This window comes from Globicephala melas, chromosome 10 (genome assembly GCF_963455315.2).
Source record: "Globicephala melas chromosome 10, mGloMel1.2, whole genome shotgun sequence".
Classification (NCBI taxonomy): domain Eukaryota; kingdom Metazoa; phylum Chordata; class Mammalia; order Artiodactyla; family Delphinidae; genus Globicephala; species Globicephala melas.
The window spans coordinates 10,164,020-10,188,525 of NC_083323.1; the positions used below are offsets into that span (position 1 = coordinate 10,164,020).

At 45.4% G+C, this 24,506-nt stretch overlaps 1 protein-coding gene across 2 annotated transcripts; it reads right to left on the reverse strand.

Annotated features, from left to right (window-relative positions):
- Positions 1-3,227: 3,227 nt before the first annotated feature.
- On the reverse strand, positions 3,228-23,922 carry EIF3L (eukaryotic translation initiation factor 3 subunit L). Of its 2 annotated transcripts, XM_030856012.2 has the most exons (13): positions 23,831-23,922; positions 23,236-23,284; positions 22,124-22,334; positions 20,745-20,824; positions 17,906-17,967; positions 14,633-14,702; positions 14,360-14,433; positions 11,641-11,812; positions 9,762-9,916; positions 8,820-8,990; positions 7,510-8,007; positions 4,648-4,728; positions 3,228-3,451 (listed from the first exon to the last, which is right to left on the reverse strand). In XM_030856012.2, the coding sequence occupies exons 1-13, from the start codon at positions 23,861-23,863 to the stop codon at positions 3,413-3,415; spliced, it is 1,695 nt and encodes a 564-aa protein (XP_030711872.2). In that variant the 5' UTR covers positions 23,864-23,922; the 3' UTR covers positions 3,228-3,412. The 2 variants fall into 2 exon arrangements, with proteins under 2 accessions (XP_030711872.2, XP_030711873.1); XM_030856013.3 differs by lacking the exons at positions 20,745-20,824; positions 23,236-23,284; positions 23,831-23,922 and having other exon boundaries at positions 22,124-22,330.
- Between the last annotated feature and the right edge of the window lie 584 nt (positions 23,923-24,506).

Here is a 24,506-nt window from a genome sequence, read left to right on the forward strand (position 1 = left end):
ACTCTGGTGGTGAAATCAAAACAAGTTAACACCGGGGGTGCTCAGGTGCGTCTATATCCTATGAGTCACCAGTGCCAAATGTCAGGACTGGTTGTGGGTACTGCATGGGCCATTCTTAACAAGGCCAGGGAACCAGGGTGTACACAGGCACTGGGGGCGGGGGTGCAGTAAGGCCTGGCTGGCACTGGCCTGGCGATCCAAACGCTTGGCAGGATCCCAATGCTGCCACTCGTTAGACTCCAGCAAGGTAACAGATGAAGTGCCTGGAAAGCTACCAAGAGCTCTATGAATGTTTGGACTTATTACATATTAACTAAGAGGCTGCTTTTCGTTTTCCTTCCTTTTGGAGGAAGAATGGCATCCCAGAGACAGCACAGCCTTTAGAGCTGGGCTGACCTGGGTTCTGTCCTGGGTCCTCTTTAGCTCTGGGAACTTGGACAAGTTGTGTAACCTCCCTGGTGGAGAATGGCCTCCTAACTCAGACTTAGTCACAGCCTTTACAGTCTCGACAAGGCCTATATGACTCCCCATGATCGGGAGCTTCACTGGTCTCTGGCCTCTTCCTCCCTCGCCCTTGCTAGCTCTGCTCCAGCTGGCCTTTTCACTACATTCTCTCAACATACAAAACATGCTCTGACCTCAGGGCCTTTGCACTTGCAGTTTCCTCTTCCTAACACTTTCTTCAAGTATCTGCAATGTGGCCTCCTTGCCCCCTGCATGTCTCTGACCAAATGATACCAATTAGTGTGATCTCTTCTGACCATCCAATTCAAAGGGGTAACTCCTACCCTGGATTTTTCTGCACAAGATACCTCGCCATCCAACATACTATATATGCTTTACCACCTGTCTCCACTCATTAGAATTTAAGTCCCATAAGGACAAGGGCTTTTTTTCTTTATAACTGAAAAATTAAATTGTTATTTGTTTTCTAGGGGGTTTGTTTTTTACCCACTTCCTTTTCCCTCTCACCTAGCAGTGCCTGGCTGGCTCACTTGTAGAAAAAAGGATACAACCTTCCGTGCATAAAATCCTATAATGTGCCTGATACACAGCAGGCATTCTATTAGACACCTAGAGCCGCCGCAGCAAATTACCACAAAGTTAGTGGCTAAAACAGAAACTTATTCTCAGTTCTGGAGGTGAAAAGTCCAAAATCAAGGTGTCAGCTCTAGGGGAGAGCACTTCCTCGCCTCTCATAGCTTCTGGTGGCTCCAGGCGTTTCTTAGCTTGCGGCTGCATCTCTCTAATCTCTGCCTGTCTTCATGTGGTCCCCTCCTCCCTGTGTGTCTCTGTGTCTAAGGACACTTGTCATTGGATTTAGGGGCCACCTGGATAATCCAGAGTGCACTCATCTTGAGATCCTGAACTCACATCTTTATCCAAACGTCACACTGATAAGTTCCAGGGGTTAGGACATAGACGTATCTTTTCGGGGACCAGCATTCATTAACTACTAGGAAACAAGGATACAGAAGAGCTTATGAATTCCAAGCACGGGGGAGAAATAAATAACTGAGCATCTCACTTATTCCTCACGACTGCCCAGTAAGGCAGATTCTACTATCCTTGTTTACATGCAAGGAACGGGGCTCCTGCAAGCAGGAGCTTCCACCCCAAGAGCCATACTGGTGTCCACCCGAGTGACAGGTGACACCCCAGATAAGGAGGAAGCCAGTTCACCCAGCTCCAGCCACTGCCATCCCCATGCCAACCCCTGGAGCAGGCCCAGCTCTGCCTGGCCGCAGGCTCTAGGGCCCCTCAGGTGTGCCCAGAGGTCACATAGTAAATTAGTGAGACAATTCAGACTTGAATCTAGGTGTCATGCCTTCAAGTCAGCGGCTCTTTCCATGTTCTCAAGCTCCCTTATAACCAGAAAACTCAAAAGGAACCAGCACAAAGCCTAGCTTGAGAATTCACAGCAACCCTGTCACTGGGTGGGGGGTAGCAACCTCATCAGCCACACCCATCCAAGTTCCAGGAAATATCCCCTTGCTTTGGAGCTAATATAGACCACGCGGCGCGGCACACAGGATCTTACTTCCCAGACCAGGGATGGAACCCGTGCCCCCTGCAGTGGAAGCGCGGAGTCCTAACCACAGGACCGCCAGGGATGTCCCGACCATGCAGTTTTTGATGGGGTATTTATTGCTGTTTCACCTCTTGCTGCCAGTCTTAGGGTAGGGCTTTCTAAAGGAAAACCACAAGTTTGAGAAGCGAAAGACCTGCCTTCACTACCTACTGCTTTGGCCTTGGACAAGCTATTTAATTACTCTGAGCCTCACTTTCCTCATCAATAAAACCAGGATTCCACATCTACCCATCTCCAGAGTGAGACAATGCATGAACAGTGTTCAGACCATTCTGAGGGCCTTACTCCTGAATATAAAGTTTCTACAGCTCCAGGAACACTTGATCTTTGATGGGTAGGTTGTGTGAGTTACCTGAGACAACCAGTTTCAGTAAAGTTTGTTATTATTATAGATCAGTATGATCTGTGCTTTGTTAGAAAAGATTAGAAATTGGCTCTGATAACAGTGTGGGCTGCTCGGTTTGGGGATGCAGAAGATGCCATCTCAAAGAAATACCCAAGATGGCAGATCCCATATGGTTGTTTAAGGGAGGGATGGCAGAGAGAGGGAAAAACGGACACAACTCAGCTGTGACTGGCCGTGAAGGTTCCGGCAGACAAGCAGTAGCTCCGAACCTCACTGAGGGTGGGAGAGGCTGCCCACGACATAAACCAAAGTTTTCAGTGTGAAAAGCCAGGAGACCTGGGAGCAGAAGACAGCAGAGTTTGGAGCCAACTCTTTGCTTTTCCTTATAACTACGTGACCTCGATCAAGCCACTTAACTCCCCGAGTCTGTTTCCTCATCAGTGAAATGGGGATCCCACTAAACCCGCGCTGTGAAGTATAGGCAATGTACATGGATTCCTTTCAGCACAGTCCTGGCAGTAGGTGTTCAGTAGTTCCTTCCTGAAACCCAGCACTTCCACGAACATGCACGCAAATTATGGCAGGTCATTAATGCTCACAGGAGTCTTGTGAGATGCAGATAAGATACTGAATATGGAAATGTCCTGTATACTGCTTTATGAATCCAGGGATTAAATAATTCAAGCACCAATAACGAATGCATCAGGAGCAAGTTTCTCATGACAAATGGGAAATTACATATTGTTGCCCTTGTCCACAGATGCTCCCCAACAATAATGAGATGACAAATGTGACTCTAAGGAAGATTCTTTATTGAGACCTACTTAAAAAATTTCACTCCCTGATTTAAGTAAACTTCAACTCAGTTGACTGGCTGATGGCTGAGCTAGGTAAAGGCTTCATGGTGGCAAAAACACCCCCCACCTATGATGACATCAAAATAGGTTCCCGAGTAGTGTCAAGTATGAATATACTCAGGGTCTCTGTCCCATCTTCTTCAGGGTTCGATTAAGCTAGAAGAGAAAGAAAAGCAAAGTCAGATATGGCTTTTTTTAAAAAATTTGTTTGTTTGTTTGTTTTTGGCTGTGTTGGGTCTTCATTGCTGTATGCGGGCTTTCTCTAGTTGTGGTGAGCAGGGGCTACTCTTCGTTGTGGTGCGCAGGCTTCTCATCGCAGTGGCTTCTCTTGTTGCGGAGCACGAGCTCTAGGCACTCAGGCTTCAGTAGTCGTGGCACGTGGGCTCACTAGTTGTGGCTTGTGGGCTCTTGAGCACAGGTTCAGTAGTTGAGGCGCACGGGCTTAGCTACTCTGCAGCATGTGGGATTTTCCCAGGCCAGGGCTCGAACCCGTGTCCCTTGCATTGGCAGGCAGATTCTTAACCACTGTGCCACCAGGGAAGCCCAGTCAGATATGGCTTTTTCACCAACCCTTTTCCTACAGTGTGCACGATCACCAGGCCAGGCTGCCCCTCTGACATGAGCATGAGTTGTCTACTATCATGTGTAAATGCTCGGTTAGGTCCTCCACCTGACATTCTTATGGTGTCACACAATTCATGCAGCTTGTTCTATCTGCCCTTCACACTCAACAAACACACATCCCATACTGCGCTGCCCGTTTTATAGACAGGAAAGGGACCCAGGGTGACTAGACTTGTCAGGGCTCTATTATTATCCTGCAGGAGGAGTCTGGTAGCATGGACCACAGCACAGCAGTGACCTCTGCTGGAGGACTCAAAGCACCAAGACGCAGTGGCTCTAGCTACGGCCACAAAAAGTGACCCACAAGACCTCTCTAAGGGCAGGATGTGGAATGCACCAAGTCTGTCAGAACAGAGCTTCATGGTCTCAGCTTGCAGAAACTGGCCAGACCTGTCTAAGTCAGAGAGTAACTGCCAAGTGGTGAGGGATGGGTCAGAGCAGGCAGTGAATCCACCCATATTAGGAAATACCAGGGAGGGAGAAGAGAGCCGGCCACCCGCAGCGGGAGATCTTGGAAAGAGATGCTCCAGAGAAGGCTGACACAGCAACTCCTACGGGCCCAACCCCACTCCCCAAACCCCAAGCAGCCAGCCAGTCTAGCTCAGAAACTTAAAGGGCCAATTTCAGGCTTTCTTGAAAACAAAAATGAGAAATAAACAATTTATAACTCCCCACCCAGTTCCTAACCTCTGTCCCCAGCCCACACACCGCTCTCTCAGACCTCTCACCTCTTCAAATTTGTGAATCTGCCGGATGAAGAAATCCCCATAGCGCCTGGCCACCTTGGTGTCTGCGATGTGGATCATGTCCTATGAGAAAAGCAACCAGACAGGAGCGGTGAGGGAGAGCCGCTTTCGGGCCTGCAAACAGCAGTGATGCTAAGTGCCAGATAGACCCCTATGGAAGAGCACTACCAGTCAAGAGCTGCCCTTTCTGTTTAGATGGCTGATTTTTATTTTCTTCTTGTTAATTCATTTATTTTATTTTCTAGTCTTTTTAACGAACATGAATCTTTTGGCTATAGTAACATTTAAAATAGCATTTTATTCTTATACACTGTTTATGAGTATAAAGTTGCAAATTAGTCTAGATTTTAAATTGTTTTTTAGCTCAAAATATTTTGTTGAGCACCATTTTACTTGTAAATTATGACATAATCTAGGTTAAGATCCAAGAACTTTCTGAATCTCTTTGATAGGATTTTTTTCAAGTCAAGGATGAAAAAAGGCAAAAAAAATAGAAAGTAATTTGCCAAAGACAAACCTGAACCAATAAGGAACAATAAGAAAAACATGCAATTAAAAACATTTTCATGTAGGAAATTTAAATCATATTATTAATTTAACCTGACTATAACCTCACAGCAAAATTTTATTTGTAATAACCAAGTTGCTAAATCTTGGGAGAAGTGTTTTATTAAAGACCATCCAGATGGTTGGGACCAGTTCAGCTGGGCCACTAAAAGGGATGGAGGGATGGAGCAAATGACTGATATTGCCAAAGAACGTGTACATGTCAGGCATTGGGAATAAATGCAAAAAGGACTTTAGTTAGCTGACGTGATACGGCAGGGGATAGACAGTTCTGATATTTAAAAACATGACTTAAAAACAACATTGAAAAACTTCCCCAACAGACATGTTTCTGCTTTTGGTGAGTCTGTTCATGGCAGGGATAGCCAAGTTCTGCCAAACACCAAGCCTTCAAAAAGTCATTAAGTCTAAAATGAGGGGATCTGGTTTAGCAAGATGAGCTTCCAAAAACAAACTACCCAAACTGGCCAAGCAATTCCACAACTAGGTATATATACCCGAGAGAATATTGTTCACACAAAACTTGTACACAAAAATTCATAGCAGCATTACCCATAATAGCCAAAAAGTGAAAACAGCTCAACTGTCCACGAACTAATGAACAGATAAACAAAGTATGGTATACCCAAACAGTGGAATGTTATTTGGCTGTAAAAAGGAATAAAGTACTGATACCTGCTACAACCTGGATTAAACTTGAAAAGATGCTCAATAAAAGAAATCAAACGCAAAAATCCACATCTTTCATGATTCTATTTTTAGAAAATATCAAGAATAGAAAAATCCACGGAGACAGCAGGAAGATTCCTGATTTGCCAGGGATGGGGGGGGAAAGGAGGAATGGGGAATGCTGTTAATGGGCAGGGATTTCTTTTGGGGATGATGGAAATGTGGAATTAGATAGCAGAGATGGTTGCACAACACGGTGAACAAACTAATAATCATGGAATTACACCCTTTAAAGTGGTGAAGTTTGTTATGCAAATTTTATCATTAAAAACTGTCAGCCAAAAATTAATTTTAAAAATTATTTTTTATTGGATTATAGTTGATTTACAACGTTGTGAAAAAAGAGTATTTAAATTAAATAAATAAAAAGTAGTTGTTAGCAATGGATAAACACACACATGTATGGTATAGGTCTTGTGAGGTTATTTGTCTCTTAGGCTTGTGTATCCCTAAGAGATGTTGTGTACATATGTGTATTGTAGACCAACATCTTTCTGAAAGCAACCAAAAATGTAGGATATTTTAAAAAATTGCCTCATAGGTGCTTCCCTGGTGGTGCAGTGGTTAAGAATCCGCCTGCCAGTGCAGGGGACACGAGTTTGAGCCCTGGTCCGGGAAGATCCCACAGGCCGTGGAGCAACTAAGCCTGTGCGCCACAATGAAGAGCAGCCCCCACTCAGCTCAACTAGAGAAAGCCTGCATGTTGCAACGAAGACCCAACACAGCCAAAAAAACCCCAAAAAACAAAAAAAAAACCCCAAAAAACACCGTTATGTATACTGTTCAATAGCCAAAAACCACCCAAATGTCCACCAGTAGAAGAATGGAAACACCGTGGTCAGTAACTGCAGTAGAATTTGGACCATCACACATCACAGAACAATAAGCATGACTGACCTACTGCTACATAGGACAACGGTGGATGGCGATTCTCTCAAATACAATGTTGAGCAAAAGAAGCTGGATAGAAAATACCACATACTGCATAATCCCATTATATCAAGTTCAAAACCAGGCAGCACCAATCTAGGGTGCTACAAGTCAGGACAATGGCTTCCCACCCACTAAAGGACTTCCAGCAGTCTACTAAGCACCCTCCCCGCTTCTTCTCCAACCTCATCTCCCACCACAACCTCCTCTCAGGCCACTCCAGCCACACTGCAGCTGTCTGGGCTCGCTCCTGCCTCAGGGCCTTTGCTCTAACTGCTCCCTCCACCTGGAATGCTCTTCCTCCAGGTATCTGCTTGCTAATTTCCACACCTCCTTCAAGTCTTAGCTTCGGTTTCACGTTCTCAACAAACTCTACCCTGAGCACCTTACTTAATACTGCAGCCTGTGCCTTCCACCACCATTACCCCAACTTACTCCACGGCACGTGGCAACTTCCAAACTACTATATGCTTGCTTAATTATAACGCTTTTTGTCATTTTTTTAACACTAGAATACCAGCACAAGGGCAAAAATCTTTGTTGATTTTGTTCAATGATGTGTCCCAGATGCCCAGAACAGTGGGTGCCTTGAGAACCTAGCCCAAGGGGCAGTCATACCTTATCGATGTAGAAGTCAACCTCAGAGGCTGACTGAAATTCGCCATCGAGGGCAGAGATGCCACTGGTCCACACCAGGTTCTTCATTTTGTGTTTGAAGACAAGAAGCTGGATTCGGAACTCCTGCTCGGTGAGGTCCAGGAAGCCGGCCAGCTTGGCCACAGGCATGGTGGTGTAGAGCTTGAGGAAGCTGCGGATGGTTGAGAGTTGGGCCTGCTGCTGCACCTCATCAGAAAACACCTTCAGCTGCTGTAAGAAGGGCTCCTTGTGGTAATTGGGGTGTACGTTGTCATAGTTGGGCACTACAGGTGACAGGAATTTGGGGCAGGAGTAGCTGAAAAGTTCCTCGTAGACCTGTGGGTCACCTTTCTGCATGCGTAGCATCTTGTCCCCATATTTCTCCCGCAGCTGGAGGTGAATGCTCTCATCGATACGCATGGGGTACATGGTGAGGGCGATGGCCAGCAGGGCGTGCATCTGCTCATTCTGCTTGTTAATCTGGGGGTCGGGGGAGAGATCGGTGCAGGGTCAAATGAATGGATTTTCTGAGGTCCCCACCACCCTCCCAAGTACACTCTGTACAGACCTTCTGACTTCTCCCTTTGTCTTACACCCTTCAGCTAACTTTCCCAATGTCTCCTCCAATCTTCCCTCTAGCTCTACGGAACTTCTGGCCTAGTTCCAGGTCCTCTGTAGTTGTTTCCTGGACTCTTTACTGGTACCTCTGCCTCGGTCTCACCAATCCGCCCTACACATCACTAGCAGGTCAATCGTTCCACACCAAGTATGATCAATTCACCCAGAAATCTCTGCTGGCACTTAACACCTCCAGAATAAAGATTAAATACTTCAGCTGGGCCGTGAAGGTCACCCCAGACTCTAACATCCCAATCGGACTGTTCTCCTGCCTTCTAGCCAAAATGATTTATTGTGCTACTACATGACCACACTTCCAAGTCTCAACACCTCTGCTCTGCTTAGAAACCTGCTCCCAATTCTATGCATGTTTTGAATCCACCCTCCTCCAGGCAAACTGCTTGAGGGCAGTACCCACATCTAACTGATTTTAAACACCCACAGCCCAGTGAACACTCTAGGCACTGCTGGGGAATAAAAGTGAAACAAAAATCCTGTCCTTATCATCAGGGTGTTAATATCCGAAGTAATAGGTGTAACGAAGAAAACACTTAAGTAGGCTAGCCATTAAAAAATCATCCTATTGAAAAAGCATATAGAAGAGCAAAATTTTGGAAGGCGTTTACCCAAAAACTGTTGGCACAGGTGTGTCAGGTGGTCAGAGGCCTCCTTACCATCTCATATTTGTACGTGGTCCTTTGGAACATGCTCTTGGTCCTCTGGATGTAGAGAAGGATGTTGGCAAAGACCCGGATAGCATCCTGGTATCGACGCATCATCAAATATGCAAAACCGACGTAATAGTATGTGGTAACCTGGCACTCGGGCACACGAGAATACATGCTCTGTGGAATGAGGCAGAAGCAGCAGCCATGAATCTCAAGACCAATTCATCCCAGGTAGGATCTGAAAATTGCTGGGGCCTAGTGTCGGCTGAGGTGGAAGCACTGAGAGCTCCCTGCAGAGGCCCTGAACTACCCAGAGGAATCCTGGCTCTGAAGTCAGAGGCTCTGAGTGCAGATCGTACCACTTACTGATTATGTGACCTGAGGACTCCATTTTCTTGGCTGTAACAGAAAAGGACTGGACCAGGTAACCCTAAAATTTCTTTCAGCTCTAAAATCATCTACACCTCACTTTCACATTCTTTCTTGCTTTCTAGTCCTTGCTTTTCCAAATAGCCCTATAAGAAAAAGGACAGATAAGATACACACACGTCAAACAAAAACGTACCAAGTTTCTGTGGCTAGGAAAACAACCACTGCTAACGTATCATTACCTGTGCCACCTTAGAACTAAGTAAGTCTTTCATTAATTCTTCAGTGAAAGTTGAAAAGTAAAAATCTGCCAGCATCAGTCTGGTCTGAAAACAGAATCAAAAGACTGCTGAATATTTTAATTGTTAAGCACCAAAGAGAAACCACCTGGTCCAGGTTCAGATTTTCCCTGCAGTGGTTTTCCCAGTTCTTGTCTCAATTTTCCACTGACCTGGGGAGAAATCCTCTTTTATTCTCCATGAAATCTGTCCTAATAATAGATCAGAGTCTCTCTTGAAGCAGACAGACAGACTTTCTGGCTCTGGGAAGGTGGGCCTGAGGAAACAGGGAATGAATTACCTTCTTGTTCAGTTCGATGTTCTCCAGCACCTTGATGGCCTGGTAGTAATCCCCCAACAGGGAGTGCAGACGCAGAAGCCCCACCAGGCTGAAGTAGCCAAGCATCTTGTAGAGGGAGTGCCGTCCATACTCCCCAGCCACACTCTCAGGGTCACCTGAGAGAGACACACGGACACTGTGAGTACTTCAGCAGAAGCAGTGGAAGGAGGGCAAGCCTGACCCTTGAAGTTTACCCTCAGTAAACTCTTCATCTACTGCCAGTCTCTAAAGCTTCCTGCAATAGGGAATAACTGCCTTAGAAAGAATACCAAGCAACACCATGCCTGGCCTTATGCTAAGCTTACATTTCTAAGTCACCTAAGGGGTGTGGCAGCCCCCCCCACCATACACACCTAAGAATATGAGGGGACCCCTCTCATCAATAAGAGTTACTTGGCAAGGCCCCTCCTTTCAGGAAGTCCATGAGATCAAAGCTATCTTCCTAATAACACTATTTAGGTGTGTTCCTATTTACCTTCCTAAGATACTATTTGCCTTTCTCACTGAGTTGACATTTGCACTGATGGTGCAAAAACAACGCGGGTAAAACTATGGACAACTTAGCATCAATCGGGTAGTGGCACCAAACTCTACTGTCATCGCTGTATTCTTTACCACCACTCACCTGCAATAAAAGAACCAGCCACTTCCTTTTCCCCACAAAACCCCATTTTTAATTGAAAAAATAACTGATACACAGACTGAATAGAGACATGGGTATTTTCTCAAAAATGAGTGCAGTGAGCTTGTTAAGATGTCAATGAAAACAACTGGCAGTGTTTGCTGCCAATGAAAACTTGAGCTTTTAAGTAAAAATTAGAATTTCGTAAAACTTCTATCTGCCACTATGAACTCAACAGCTCCCCAATGAAGACCTATCTGATAAGGTTGATGGTCAAAGTAACAGATGTGGTTTCAAAAAACTGTATAATTGGGACTTCCCTCGTGGTCCAGTGGGTAAGACTCTGAGCTCCCAATGCAGGGGGCCCAGGTTCGATCCCTGGTTGGGGAACTAGATACTGCATGCATGCCGCAATTATGAGTTCGCATGCCACAACTAAGACCTGGCGCAGCCAAAATAAATAAATAATTAAAACAACAACAACAACAAAAATGTACAATAAAATGTGTCAACTTTCAGAAAATCTTGATAGCTCAATGAATCAGTATTTTACAAAATCACACATGAGTAAAAAAAATTCATTCAAGCTGCAGGATAAACCGATAAACTTTAATGTAACAAAGTATAAGTTCACTGATAAGGCTTCAGATTCCACACTGCAACTAACCTGTATGAAACTACCCGCTGTCAACTTCTGATGCAGAACCAGAGAAGAGCCAGGCTACCTGTAAAGGCTATTGAGTTTCTCTTCCCTGTCCCAATTAAATATCTGTGTGAGGCCAGATTTCCCTCAGATACTTCAACCAAAACAGCATATTGCCACAGACTGAGTGAAGAAGCAGGAGACTCCAGCTCTCTTCTACGAAGCCAGACATTAAAGAGGTTTGCAAAAACACCACTCTTCTCACTGTAACAAGATCTGTATATAGATAAACTTGTGATTCTTAATCTTTTAAGACTGTAAAGTGGTCCTCACACCAAAAAGTTTGAGAAGTGCTTATCTAAACAAAGGCCCTGGAGAGGGAGTAGAAGTGTTTACAAATGCAGCTCTCAGCAAGTGCTTGTTCAGTCTGTCGGCCAACAGACTGCCAAGCCCAGCAGCCCCCAAATCAGCCCTCGGCTCCTGTTCACACCCAAATACCAAAGAGGAGAGGCCGTCGCTCCTCCGCACTACCCGCGGCCTCTACTCATGAGGCACAGATGGCAGGCAGCACTCACCTCCACTTGTGTACACCTCCAGCTGTCGGTTGATGTTGGACTTGTCTACAAGGGAGTGAAGGACATTGAGGACACTGTGAACATTCCAGATTTTGGGATTGGAACGAAGGAAGTCGATCTCCTCCTCTGACTTCTTGGCAGTCTTACAGCGGTACTGACTAAACGACTGAAACTGTTGAGGAAGAACGGAAACGTGCAGCAGTGGCATTAACGCCAGAGGGACAGCACAGCACACAACACGCTACTGCTACCACTTCTCCCACTACTCCGGTCTGTGCACTACTGGTTCTTTCAAAGCCATCTTTGATTAAGCTGCGGATTTGTTCATTACTATGTTACTTATTCCACAGCTAAGCAAAAAGCTCTAAAATGAGAGGTAATTTGTGGGAAAAAACATTCAATTTGGAGTCAAACATAGTCTAAAGTACTTAACGTCTCTGGGCATCACAGTGCCATCAGCCTGGCCACCAGAATCAGGTGGCTTACAACAGATCTACTCATACGTGGTAGAGATGGGGCAGGTGCCTGCATGTGTGTCTTCCCTTCCAGAGCTGACCATCAATTCACCTGTGACAGGAACCCAGTCTGAGTCACCCCTGTCCCAACCACAGAGCCTGGACAAGTGTAAGGCACATATAGGGTACATACCACAGCTATTTGTTTGGGGCAGGGTTTCTATCTGGGACCAGCACTGGGCTGGCTCCATCTGTCACCCAGAGACTAGCACAGGAGACCTAGTTACTCTGTCAGAATTAAAAGCTCCCTGGTTGATTTCTGGTGCATGCACAGGTTTGGAAACCAGGGACCTAGAATCTAGGTTCTAGATGACCTAAGATTACTTTTCAACTCTGAAATATCATCCTCCTCCAAGAGCGCAGGAGAAAACGTTTCCAAATTTACAATAAACAAATAGTATCGGGGCTTCCCTGGTGGCGCAGTGGTTAAGAATCCACCTGCCAATGCAGAGGACACAGGTTCAATCCCTTGCCTGGGAAGATCCCACATGCCGCGGAGCAACTAAGCCCGTGCGCCACAACTACTGAGCCTGCGCTCTAGAGCCCACAAGCCACAACTATTGAGCCCACGTGCTAAAACTACCAAAGCCCGCGCTCCTAGAGCCCGTGCTCCGCAACAAGAGAAGCCACCACAGTGAGAAGCCCGCACACCGCAATGAAGAGTAGCAACTAGAGAAAGCCCACGCACAGCAACGAAGACCCAATGCAGCCAAAAATAAATAAATAAAATAAACAAATTTATAAAATAATTTTAAAAGCAAATATCCTTCAGCCAACAATTCTACTTATAATCATCCCTAGAAATAGACTTTATCTGTAACACATACACCAGAAGAGTGGTACACCATGTACATGGCACGAAAGAACAAGGCAGGTCTCTATACGATGACTAGCTTTCCAGAGAGTAATTGATGCCTCTGCAAAGGCAAGGAAGGAAGACACTTTCACTTTATCTGCAGTTAAAAAAAAAAATCTCAACAACAGCAACACGTTCATATATTGCTGCATCAATACAAATAAATGAAAGAGTGGTGGGGAATAAGGAGCAAAAAAAAAAAAAAATTTTTTTTTTTTTTTTTTAAATTTTAAGAAAGACAAAAAACAACAAGAATAAAGAAGAGAGCGGTGGGGAAGAGCCCCTCACCCCATGCGGTTTAACTGGTGTTTTCTTCTTAAGCGGCTTACAGTGCTCTCACTTTTCACAAAGACTGGCTGGTGGCATCACACCTGGCCCACACTGGCCAGTCTTTGTTAGAAGCAAGAGCACTTAAACTCCTTAAGAGAACACCAGTTAAGCCCAGGGAATTAGGATTATTTTAAGAGGGATGAAGAACCTTAGCACAGATGATCCTCGCTGACTTGCTGCTAGCCAACAGGACAGCCAATCTTCTAAAATTACGCCAGATAACAAGCCAAGGAGCCAGAGAGGGCAAACGAGGCCAGTGTGGTTTGTGGCCTTCACTGCATAAAGGACTGAAGCCTGTCTTGAGCAGGAAGCCTCTTTCTCAAAGTGCCCTAGGAAGGTTTCCTCAGCTCACCAATCACAACTTATCAGCACTCTGTACTCAAAGTCTCTTTGATCCATGGGGCTCAAATAACTGCTTTATTAGGAAACTGATTTCTTTTGAAATACCTAGTAAGAACTGTGCCATCCCTGTAAAACATGGAAAAGATGTTTTTCCAAAATCAATTATTTTATGGTTTTTAGCAACAGCACTCTGAGACAGATAATTTTTCCCTTTTGATAAAAATGTTCTTTCATTCTGATCCAACATATACTCACATCACCAGCACCACAATCAAGATATAGAATTTTTCTCCTGTAGGCGAGGAAAGTGAGGCTCAGAGAGCTAAGTAACACATCATCACTACAGAGCCACCAGGTAGCAGCCCCCAGACAAGTACCCACTCCTAGCTGACTCCAAAGCCTGGAAACCTGTGTTCTTCCTGCCAGACCACCTCTCAAGGTCAGTTAAGAACGTGGTGAATGTCAGGAGCTCAGTTCTCCAGACTTCTGAGGTCAGAATGGAGCTCTTAGACCTCACTGATTCAAAACACCACAACACAGAGGCCACTTCCACAGGGTATTTCACACTACCCTAGGGTGGCTATACACCATGATCTTTCCAACAACACAAACAATGGTAACAGCTGCTCCTTGTCTGGACCAGTCATTTCAAATTAGGCCAAGGGTGACCAGATACCTGGTAGATGAACTCATCGATGATATCCCAGAGCCACTGGTTGGGAAGTTCGAGGGGAGCAGGACCATCAGCATCTGGGCAAGAGACCACAGAAAGGTCAGACTCGATCAATGACTATATGCCCATTCAGTAAGGCTGCAGAATGCATTTTGTAATTTCTCTCTTAAAAGGACTATGAACCACAAGACTTCCCCCTCTTCCCACCTGCACATTAAAATCCTGCTAAAAAGAGCTGAAGGCCAATACGAGGTCTCATCATAACCTCAGACTCACTGAGAATGTAGTTGAAGAGATTGCAGTAGTTGTAATAGGATTCAAACCTCTGCTCCAAGGAGGGTCCCCCCTGTAAAGAAAGCAGAGAAAGGAGGACACATTTAATCTAAATGCGTTCTACTCATGGCCTGCCACTGACAGTTGAAAACAAATACGGCTGATCCTTGAAAACACAGGGGTTTTGGTCAAAAATCTCTGTATAATCTGTGTATAATGTATCGTTGACCCTCCACATCTGCAGATTTAACCAATGGTGGATCCTATAACACTATAAATATTTATTGAAAATACCTGCATATAAGTGGACCCGCATAGTGCCAACCCGTGTTGTTCAAGGGTCAACTATATATGAGAATTGACGTCAGCTCTCCCCTTCTTAGCATGTGAGAGCACTCAAGTGACAGGGAAGATAGTTAAGTGCTACAGCAGTTCAAAGGGGCACCGAATACCTGACGCCAACGGTCAAGTTTTATACCAAAAACTTTAACTGACCATTAAAGATCAGGCATATAGATCTGGCAAGGCAGAAGAGTGAGGGGAAGGTGTTTCAGGAAAAACAGGACTAATGAAGGCAAAGAAGTAAAATCGTGGTGCTTCAAGGTTAGGGAGTAAGGCAGACAATGCTACACTGGGCTACATTGGGCCAGAAATGCAGAGGTCTTACAGTGCCAAACAAGAATTAAGCCGGGGGTCAGCAAATCCACCACCACCTGTTTTTGTAAATAAGAACCTTAACTGGCACACAGCCATGTGTACTCACTGTCATGGCTGCTACAAAGCTGAATAGATTCGACAGAGACCATTACAGCCCTCAAAGCCTAGAATACTCTCTATCTGGCCCTGTACACAGCAGGCTGCTGACCCCTGATCTAGACTTCATGTGGCTGGCAACAGAACCACTGAAGAGTTCTGAGCTGGGGAACAACGTGATGTATGGTGTATGTTGTGATGGAGTAGAAAGAACACTGCCTTGGAGTCGTAGCCCCACTGCTTACTAACTGTGGGGTCTGACAAGGTACTTAATCCCTCTGAAAAATGAGATTATGAAGTGAAAGTGCCTAATACAGTAAATGCTCTTTCAATGAAAACCTCCCCCTCCAACTCCCCACCATCATGTACGTGAAACTGCCCCATCTGGTACCTAGTGAAGAGATCACAGGGTCAACAAACTTCTGCTGAATCTTCATCTACAGACCAGAGGAAAGATCAGAGGTGGCAACCAGCCATACTATGGGTTCAGATGCCACGTTCTGCCGAAAGCCATGTTATACAGGCTGGCTAGATTACTAGCCCAGCCTGCAAAGTACCTGAGCCATAGCATCAATGACAGAAGAGAATCTTCACTTTCTATCAAATGAGGTAGTCAGAGAGCTCACTGGGATGCCAGAAAAACATGGCCCCCCGCATTACTTTGGCAACAAGAACTCCTTCACCTACCACCACTGATGGTGGGGGGCTCCTGGGCCAAGGCCAGAGCTCTTGTCAGGTCAAGTCATCCTCAGGGGGATGAGAGTGAGTGTGAGAAGCTGGGAACTCTTTAGATGGAAATACCCTAAGGAGACTGTGGTGGCAGTTTCTTTAATTTACACACGCACATACACGCTCCAACAATTAACGTGTCAACGTGGGGGATCAGACACTGGATTAGAGCAGCGAACAAGACAAAGTCCGTGCCCTGCTGGAGTTTACCCTCTAGTGGGGGAAGCAAACAAAACCCAAATAAATAAGACAATGTCAGAGAGTGACAGGTGCTCTGAAGTGTCACATAGTATGGCTAGGAGCCAAGGGAAGGAGGGAAAGATGCAGGAAGTGAGACTGGCAAGGAAGTCTGGGGCCAGGTCAAGCAGGACCATGACTAAGACTTGGGATTTTATTCTAAGTATGATGGGAAGTCACGGTAGGATTGTGAGGAAGGGGGTGACTTGATGAGACTATGTTTTAAAAGGATCACCATGGTTACTAGGTTGACAATAAACGTAAGCGGGCAAGAGTGGAAACTGACACCAGGTGAGCAGTTATGCCGTCATTCAGGCAACAGATAATAATGCCTTGAACCAGGGTAGGTATGTGCATTTTTAAAAGATACAATGCTATATGCACACCTAACAGACTACAGTACAGTGTAACATAACTTTTCTTTTTTTTTTTTTTTATTATTTTTTGCGATACGCCGGCCTCTCACTGTTGTGGCCTCTCCCATTGCGGAGCACAGGCTCCGGACGCGCAGGCTCAGCGGCCATGGCTCACGGGCCCAGCCGCTCCGCGGCATGTGGGATCTTCCGGACCGGGGCACGAACCCGTGTCCCCTGCATCGGCAGGCGGACTCTCAACCACTGCGCCACCAGGGAAGCCCAACTTTTTTTTTTTTAAGATTATTTATTTAAAAACAAATTTTTGGCTGTGTCGGGTCTTAGTTGTGGCACGCAGGCTTAGCTGCCCCACGGCATGTGGGATCTTAGTTCCCCAACCAGGGATCGAACCTGCATTCCCTGCATTGTAAGGTGGATTCCTTACTGCTGGACCACCAGGGAAGTCCCTAGCATAACTTTTACATGCACTTGGGAACCAAAAAATTCATGGGACTGGCTTTATTGCGATATGCACTTTATTGCAGTGGTCTGGAACCAAACCTGCAATACCTCCAAGGTATGCCTGTAAACAGTGTAGACAGTATTTTAAGAGACGTAGGGCACTCTAAAATTTAGAAATCAGGAAGAAAAGAATCCGGCCTAGCTTCAAAGAATTCTGCCATTTACTAGCTGCATGAATTTGAGAAAAAGCAACCTCTCTGCGCCTCCGTTTGCCTACTTTGCAGGATCACCATGAGGACTAGAGACATGCAGATGTGTGCCAAGTGCCTAGAATTGTGCCTGGCACACAGCGGCAGTTGTATGTATTTCTCAGAGGGCAGGAGGCTCAGTGGCAATGCACTAAAGGGAAAAAGCAAGGGCATTCCAAGCGGAGGCATCCGAAGGTACCTGGGAACACACTTTTAGGATGACGTCCTGCAACCCAGTGCATGTGATAAGTGTCCAGTCAAGAACTGTGGGGATAAAGAAATTAAAAAGGATGGACAGGCTATGCAGTGGTACCATTTGCCTGAAACAGACACCCAGCTTCCTGGGTTCAATCATTCCCTCCATCCTTTCTTAAAAGAAAGCTCAGAAAACATGCCAACCACTCTTGGACACTGAACCAATATAAACTAGCAACTGTTTGCCAGGGACAAAAATGGCATAGTTTAAAAACTGCGGGCAACGTTTAGATACTCACACTGACTTTGGCATATATGTGCCTGTAGTATAATTCTTTGTACAGAATCAGAAAGACGGCATCTGAAAGAGATGGCAGAGGGTGCTTTAGTAATCCACCAGACAACCGGGGTCTCTGGCGGTTTTAGCCTGTGGTGGGAAGTAAAGTGGTAAATGTGATTTCAGAAACCAAACAACATCAAAATTCTAACACTTACACCCCAAGAATACATGCAACGAGAAACTTCATCTCCCACTTTATCCTTTCAACCTCATCTTAATCTCATTCAGGCCCATTTCCCTTCACCACTTAGATATTTTTGCCATACAGTTGCTTAACCAAGATGTAAATACTAATGGCTCCACGGAAGGCGATATGACAGGATCAAAACTGCAAATACATGGGGATCTTTGACTTAGACAACCTATTTTAAGGAATTTATCCTATTGATATGATGCAACCATTAAAAAGAAAGAAGGCGGGGACTTCCCTGGTGGCACAGTGGTTAAGAATCCGCCTGCCAATGCAGGGGACACGGGTTCGAGCCCTGGTCCGGGAAGATCCCACATGCCACGGAGCAACTAAGCCCGTGTGCCACAGCTACTGAGCCTGCTCTCTAGAGCCCATGAGCCACAACTACTGAGCCTGAGTGCCACAACTACTGAAGCCAGTGCACCTAGAGCCCATGCTCCACAACAAGAGAAGCCACTGCAATGAGAAGCCCGCGCACCGCAACGAAGAGCAGCCCCCTCTGGCCACAACTAGAGAAAGCCGGCGCGCAGCAACGAAGACCCGATGCAGCCAAAAATAAATAAATTAATTAATTTTAAAAAAGCAGGGATGAGCTCTTTGGATATCAATGTTGTGCAGAAGTTAACATACAGGTCTGAGACTATTAGCCTTAAAAAGGCCTGCTGGTAAAGTTGGTCCTTGCTTGGCAGCTGGGAACCTAGATTTCAGGAGGGTTTCCCACCAATCTCATAAGGGTGGTCTGCTATCCCTAAACTGTTTGTGCAAACAACATGGTTTATACTGAACACCTGCTTTCCTTCTGGGAGTCTGGAATTTCAGTACATGCTAGGCAGAGGATGTGCCTACACGACCAGCCCCCAATAAAATGCCTGGACATTGAGTCTGTAATGATCTGCTCTGGTAGCTCCATAGAAAGCCCCACAGCTGTCGGACTGAGTCCTGTGAATCCTCCTAGCAAATAATCAAACCTGGGGAGGGTCTTGGGAATCCTGGAGGTGCAGAATACTCTCCAAAAATACAATAAATTTTAAAAATGGAAAGAAAGGAGCATCTATCTAGTCTTTGTAAAAAAGGAAAAAGTTATTCCTAATTGCTTATATATGCATAGAGTATCAGAGGAAGGATAAACAAGAAAATGGTGAACACTAGATGGCTCCAGAGAGAAAAACAGACAACTTGGGATAGAAATGGGAGGGGGATTTTTATACCAAATCTTTCATACTTTGAGTCCTGTGAATCCTTACCTGTTTAAAAACATGTATTACAGGACTCCTGTTGTGCTCAACATACATAATATTATATTCTTTATAGGCAAAATATTAAACAGAGCGTAATGTCTGAGCAACACGGAAACACATTTAAGATTGAGTTCTAGCAAACGTTATGGACACTAAGGGGGGAAAGTGGTGGGGATGGTGGTGGTGGGATGAACTGGGAGATTGGGATTGACATATATACACTAATATGTATAAAATAGATAACTAATAACCTGCTGTATAAAAAATAAATTAAATTAAAAGAAAAAAAAAAGAGTGAGTTCTAGGACTTCCCTGGAGGTCCAGTGGTTAAGAGTCTGCACTCACAATGCAGGAGGCACGGGTTCAATCCCTGGTCGGGGAATTAAGATCCTGCAGGCCGCACTGTGTGGCCAAAAAAAAAAAAAAAGAATGAGTTCTAAACCTGAGTAACGATGATGATGCTAATGTTTAGTATTCAAAAAATGTTAGCTGTAACAAAAGAAGTGAAAGACTTGTACGTTAAAAAACTACAAAACACTGTTGAAAGAAATCAAATACCTAAATAAATGGAAAGACATCCATGTCCATGGATTACAGGACTTAATATTGTTAAATGGCAATACTCTCCCAAATTGATCTTCAGATCCCACATAATTTCTATCAAAATCCAAGCTGGCTTCTTTGCAGAAATTGACAAGCTGATCCTAAAATTCACATGGAAATTCAAGGGACTCAGAAGACCCAAAGCAATTTTGAAAAAGAACAAAGGTGGAGGATTTACACTTGCCAATTTCAAAACTTACTCCAAAGCTACAATCATTTAGACAGTGTGGTTGGTACAAGCATAAGGACAGACATAGATCAATGGAATCAAAGTGACAGTCTAGAAATAAACCTCTACATTTACATGATAACAGATTTCGGGAAGTGCCAAGACAATTCAATGGAAAAAGAATGGTCTTTCTGAAAATTAGTACTGGGACAGCTGGCTAATCACATGCAAAAGAATGAAGTTGGCTCTTCTTACTTCACACCATATATAAAAGACACCATCAGAAAGTGAAATGTGAGAGGAGGCCAGAGAGCCCATTCTGGAGCAACTGTAATGACCCCAAAAATTACAGAGGGAAAAGGAAACCAGTCAAGACAAAAATCCCAACTTCAGTTTTCACGACATGTGAAACACCTCTGTCCCCTCTTCATCTACTCAGTTTTCATTCAACAAGTTATTTACTAAGGAATTTACTATGTACCAAACCCTGGGGAAATAAAACGGCGACCAAAACAGACACAGATCGTCCTGAGCTTTCTAATGAGCCTCAGTCATAGGATCCCATCCAACACACAGGACACAAAACACTCACACCTACCGTTGCCAACCTGTGGAGCAATGGTTTCAGCCTCAGGCCAAGGTGTATTCTTGAAAAATCTTTCAGTCAACTTGGTCCAGCTGAAAATCAAGAAAAAATATTCTAGAACTCCAAAACAGGAAGGATCTGAGAAGAGACAATTCTCATATTTTATAAATAAGTACCCAAAGTCTGAAAAGGGAAGGAGTCACGGAAACAGAGCCAGGGCCAGAGCCTCGAAGTCTACAACTTTCCTCACCCCAGACAATCTTTCTTAATAAGGTGAAACATTTCTTTTACATCAGCTAGGCACCTACCAAGCTCTTCAGGATCATCTCCTGCCTCTGTATCATGAACTCTAGTCATATTTCACTGCTTACTGTTCCCTGACTTGAGAACTACCTTTTAGACACCCCCACCCCCCTCCCTCAGCTTTCCACCTCCCCTTCCACTTCCTGGAGCACTGTGCCTCCTCCCCCTCTCCAAACATGGAAGCAAATCAGTCTATGTGTTGCAGTCTGATGCCACAACAGCCCTCAAGCATCCAACGCAAACACTGATGCCCAAGATGCTTCACAACCCTATTTCCTTGATGAAGTCTTTCCTGACTATCCAACTCTGATTGACCTGTCTCATTTCTAACGCCCATTACATAAGGGCCGTCCCCTCAAAACCAGAAGCAGGGCTTCCCTGGTGGCGCAGTGGTTGAGAGTCCACCTGCCGATGCAGGGGACAAGGGTTCGTGCCCCGGTCCGGGAAGATCCCACATGCCGCGGAGCGGCTGGGCCCGTGAGCCATGGCCGCTGAGCCCGTGCATCTGGAGCCTGTGCTCTGCAACGGGAGAGGCCACAACAGTGAGAGGCCCGCGAACAGCAAACAAAATAAAAAATAAAATAAAATCCAGAAGCAACCACTCAGAGCTCAGCTCACCCTGTTTTGTGTTGAGAAGTTGTCCAGCACAGTTTAGAAATTAGGTTCTGGTGACAGACTGGACAGGTTCAAAACTCAGCACATCCACTTAGCTAGCTATGAGATTTATCCTTTCTGTGCTTTGTTTTCTCATCTATAAAATGAGGAAAACAACAGAACCTACTTCATGGGGTTACTGGGAAGGGTAAATCAGTAAATACAGAAAAAGCGCTCCGAACATTGCCTGATCTGTAATGATCATACATATTATTGCTATTATAATTATTGATAGTCATGGTATTATTTTAGGCCTTGTACAAGTTCTGGGCAATGAGTTCAACAAAATAACATGTTCCTAGCCCCCAAAGAATCACAGAAACCCCTCGGGCACTCTCTTTACAGAGAAATGAATAAACATCACCCCTTTTTAGAGACTGCATTACTAAGCCAGTCTCACCCAGTAAGAGATCATTTCAGCCAATGGCCCATACCTGTTCTCATAGATGTCCTGGATCTCATATACCTTCTGGTCAATGACATCGCTGGAGACACGACTGGCCTGTAGCTCATACACTTTCTGGTCAATTAAGTCTGAGACAGTTTTGTGGAAATACTGGATGAAATTTTTGATCACTTCAGGGATCACCTGATAGGTCTGCTGTTCATACTGACGTTCATAAGCCAGATCCTGCTTCGGATCTCCTAGAGATTAGATACAATAAATACTTCAAATCCACATTCAGAACATAACAAAAGGGCAAGGCCATCCGCTAAACAAAACTCAAGTCTATAAAATCGGGTACAATTCCCTTTTAAACACTCAGAAATATAAATCCTCTCCAGGTCACTCGCAATCCCCACGGGCCTGTTTCCTCAGAACATTTTCCCACTACTTATTTATTTTATTTATTGAAGTTATTTATTTGCTTATTGTTTCCCGCACCAGAACCTAACATCTATGAAAGCAAGAACCCTGTCTGTCTTGCACCCAGGTGTACCTTCAAGACCTGGAACAGCTATGGGGGGCGGGGGGGAACGGTGCGAAGGGCAGCAAGTAGTAGGCACGTAATAGTTTTGAATAAACGAATGACTGCCATTTTCTACCCATGTGACTTGGTGCACGTAACTAAACTTCTCTGTCCTCAAGTTTTCTCACCTGTAATGTTAATTTATGTCTTTGGAGAACTGCTGTAAGGGGTAAATGAAATACTTCACCCCAAGTACCCAGAACAACACATGGCACTTAATAAGTGCTAAATCAAACCAAGTTACTGTAGCAACTCAGGAAACATCAAAAACCTTCCAAAAAAGATTTCACTTCGACTTGGTTTCAATTACTTTAATTTTTCACAACAAGATTTTCTTCTTCAACTAATAGCTTCAACAGGGAAACCACAGTCAGGACAGTAACCCTTCCCTTCTGGGACTTTGAGGTGGACCATGAATAAGGCCTGGTTTAATAGCTCTCGTGGTGAGAGCTAGTAACTGACTCTAAACCTGGACCATCAAGACCGAGTTTTAAGCAGGTGCCCGTCAGAGCTGCTCTGAGACATCCAAAAAGGTGTCAATCCCAGAAGCCGGCCAGACAAACCTGCAGACTCACCTGTGTGCATATCATAGTCGCCCGGGTAAGCATAGGGATCGTAGGCAACCTAGAAACGAAAGAGACACACACAAGACAGTCACCAGCTCGTGAATCCAAAATGCTCGTTCTAGGTTCTAAAGATACAAAGGTGGGTAAGACACAGTCTCGTTCTTTGAGGAACTCACACGCCTGTGAGAAAAGGGAGAATAAACAGACAATGACAATACCGCGTTACGGCTGCAATAAGGTAGAGCAAAGCACAAGAGGCTGTGGGAATCTGCGGGGCCTGACAAGACTGAACCCAGACCATTAGAAATCAGAGTGCAGTTACAGACACACAGAATCCTATAACTAGCCTCCGTTCCCGGACTTGGAAAAGGAGAGGACCAGGGGACCGGACACACGAGATGGGCGGGCCGAGACGGGCTGATCAAGAGCCGGGAGCTGCGGGTGGCAACGGCATGAGGAACGCGCAAGCGGGGAGGCCGGCTGGGGCTGGTCGCGGCCCGCGAGTGCTCCCGGAGAGGCCCGGACACCGTCTCCCCGCGGGGCCCAGCATCCAAAGAGCCCTGCCCCTGTCGCGGAGCTCCGCACACGCTCTAGACCAGATTACCTCAGACTCGTAATCGTCGGCAGGATACGACATGGCTGCACCGCTCGCGGACCTAGGCCGGAAAGAACGGAAAAGGCGGGCCTCGCCTGCCTCTTGACGCCGGAAGTCCAGCCCCCTCGAGGCTGCCGGGAAACCGGAAACTCTTCCAGAGCCGCCGGAAATCTAAGGCAGCCATGTTTGGAAGGGCGAAAGCAATAACCCCATACATTATTCCTCCTTCAAATAGAGGCTCCACAAGGAAGGTGATTCTATAATACTCGCAAAAATTTAGAATTAAACACATTAAATATTTCGGCTTAATAAAGGATGGGCAAAGTAGTTGAAACAAGAAGTAATGCCACTCAAAAGATGGCTGACAGCTTCCTCGGCCGTCCTCTCGCATGAAGGGAAAATCGGATATGGGGGGGCCTGATCGTGGATTTAGCTGTAAGAGGTTTGCCTGCGGCAAAAAAAAAAAAAAAAAAAAGTCTTCAAACGTTCCGCCCTCAAAAGTCTAAACTTACTGGGTGTAAAAGTTGAGGCTTAGTCCAATACAGTGAGAGGGCATTGAGAAAAGGCGCCCGCCGACTTTGGACGTTAAGGTTGGAGCAGGCAAAGATGAAGCCAGCTGTGATGTGAGGAGAGTGTCGTGGGACCCACCCTCTCGTGCAGCCTTGAGCGCTGTGGGTGGTGTTCG

What these genes read in the sequence shown, in the direction of transcription:
- EIF3L (XM_030856012.2), bottom strand. Translation starts at nt 23,863, where the DNA reads ATGTCGTATCCTGCCGACGATTACGAGTCTGAG. An exon ending in TGCTCCACAGGTTGGCAACG is followed by an intron (nt 17,968 to 20,744) that starts GTAGGTGTGAGT and finishes CATCTCTTTCAG; the next exon opens with ATGCCGTCTTTCTGATTCTG. An exon ending in ACATATATGCCAAAGTCAGT is followed by an intron (nt 14,703 to 17,905) that starts GTGAGTATCTAA and finishes CTTTCTTTACAG; the next exon opens with GGGGGACCCTCCTTGGAGCA.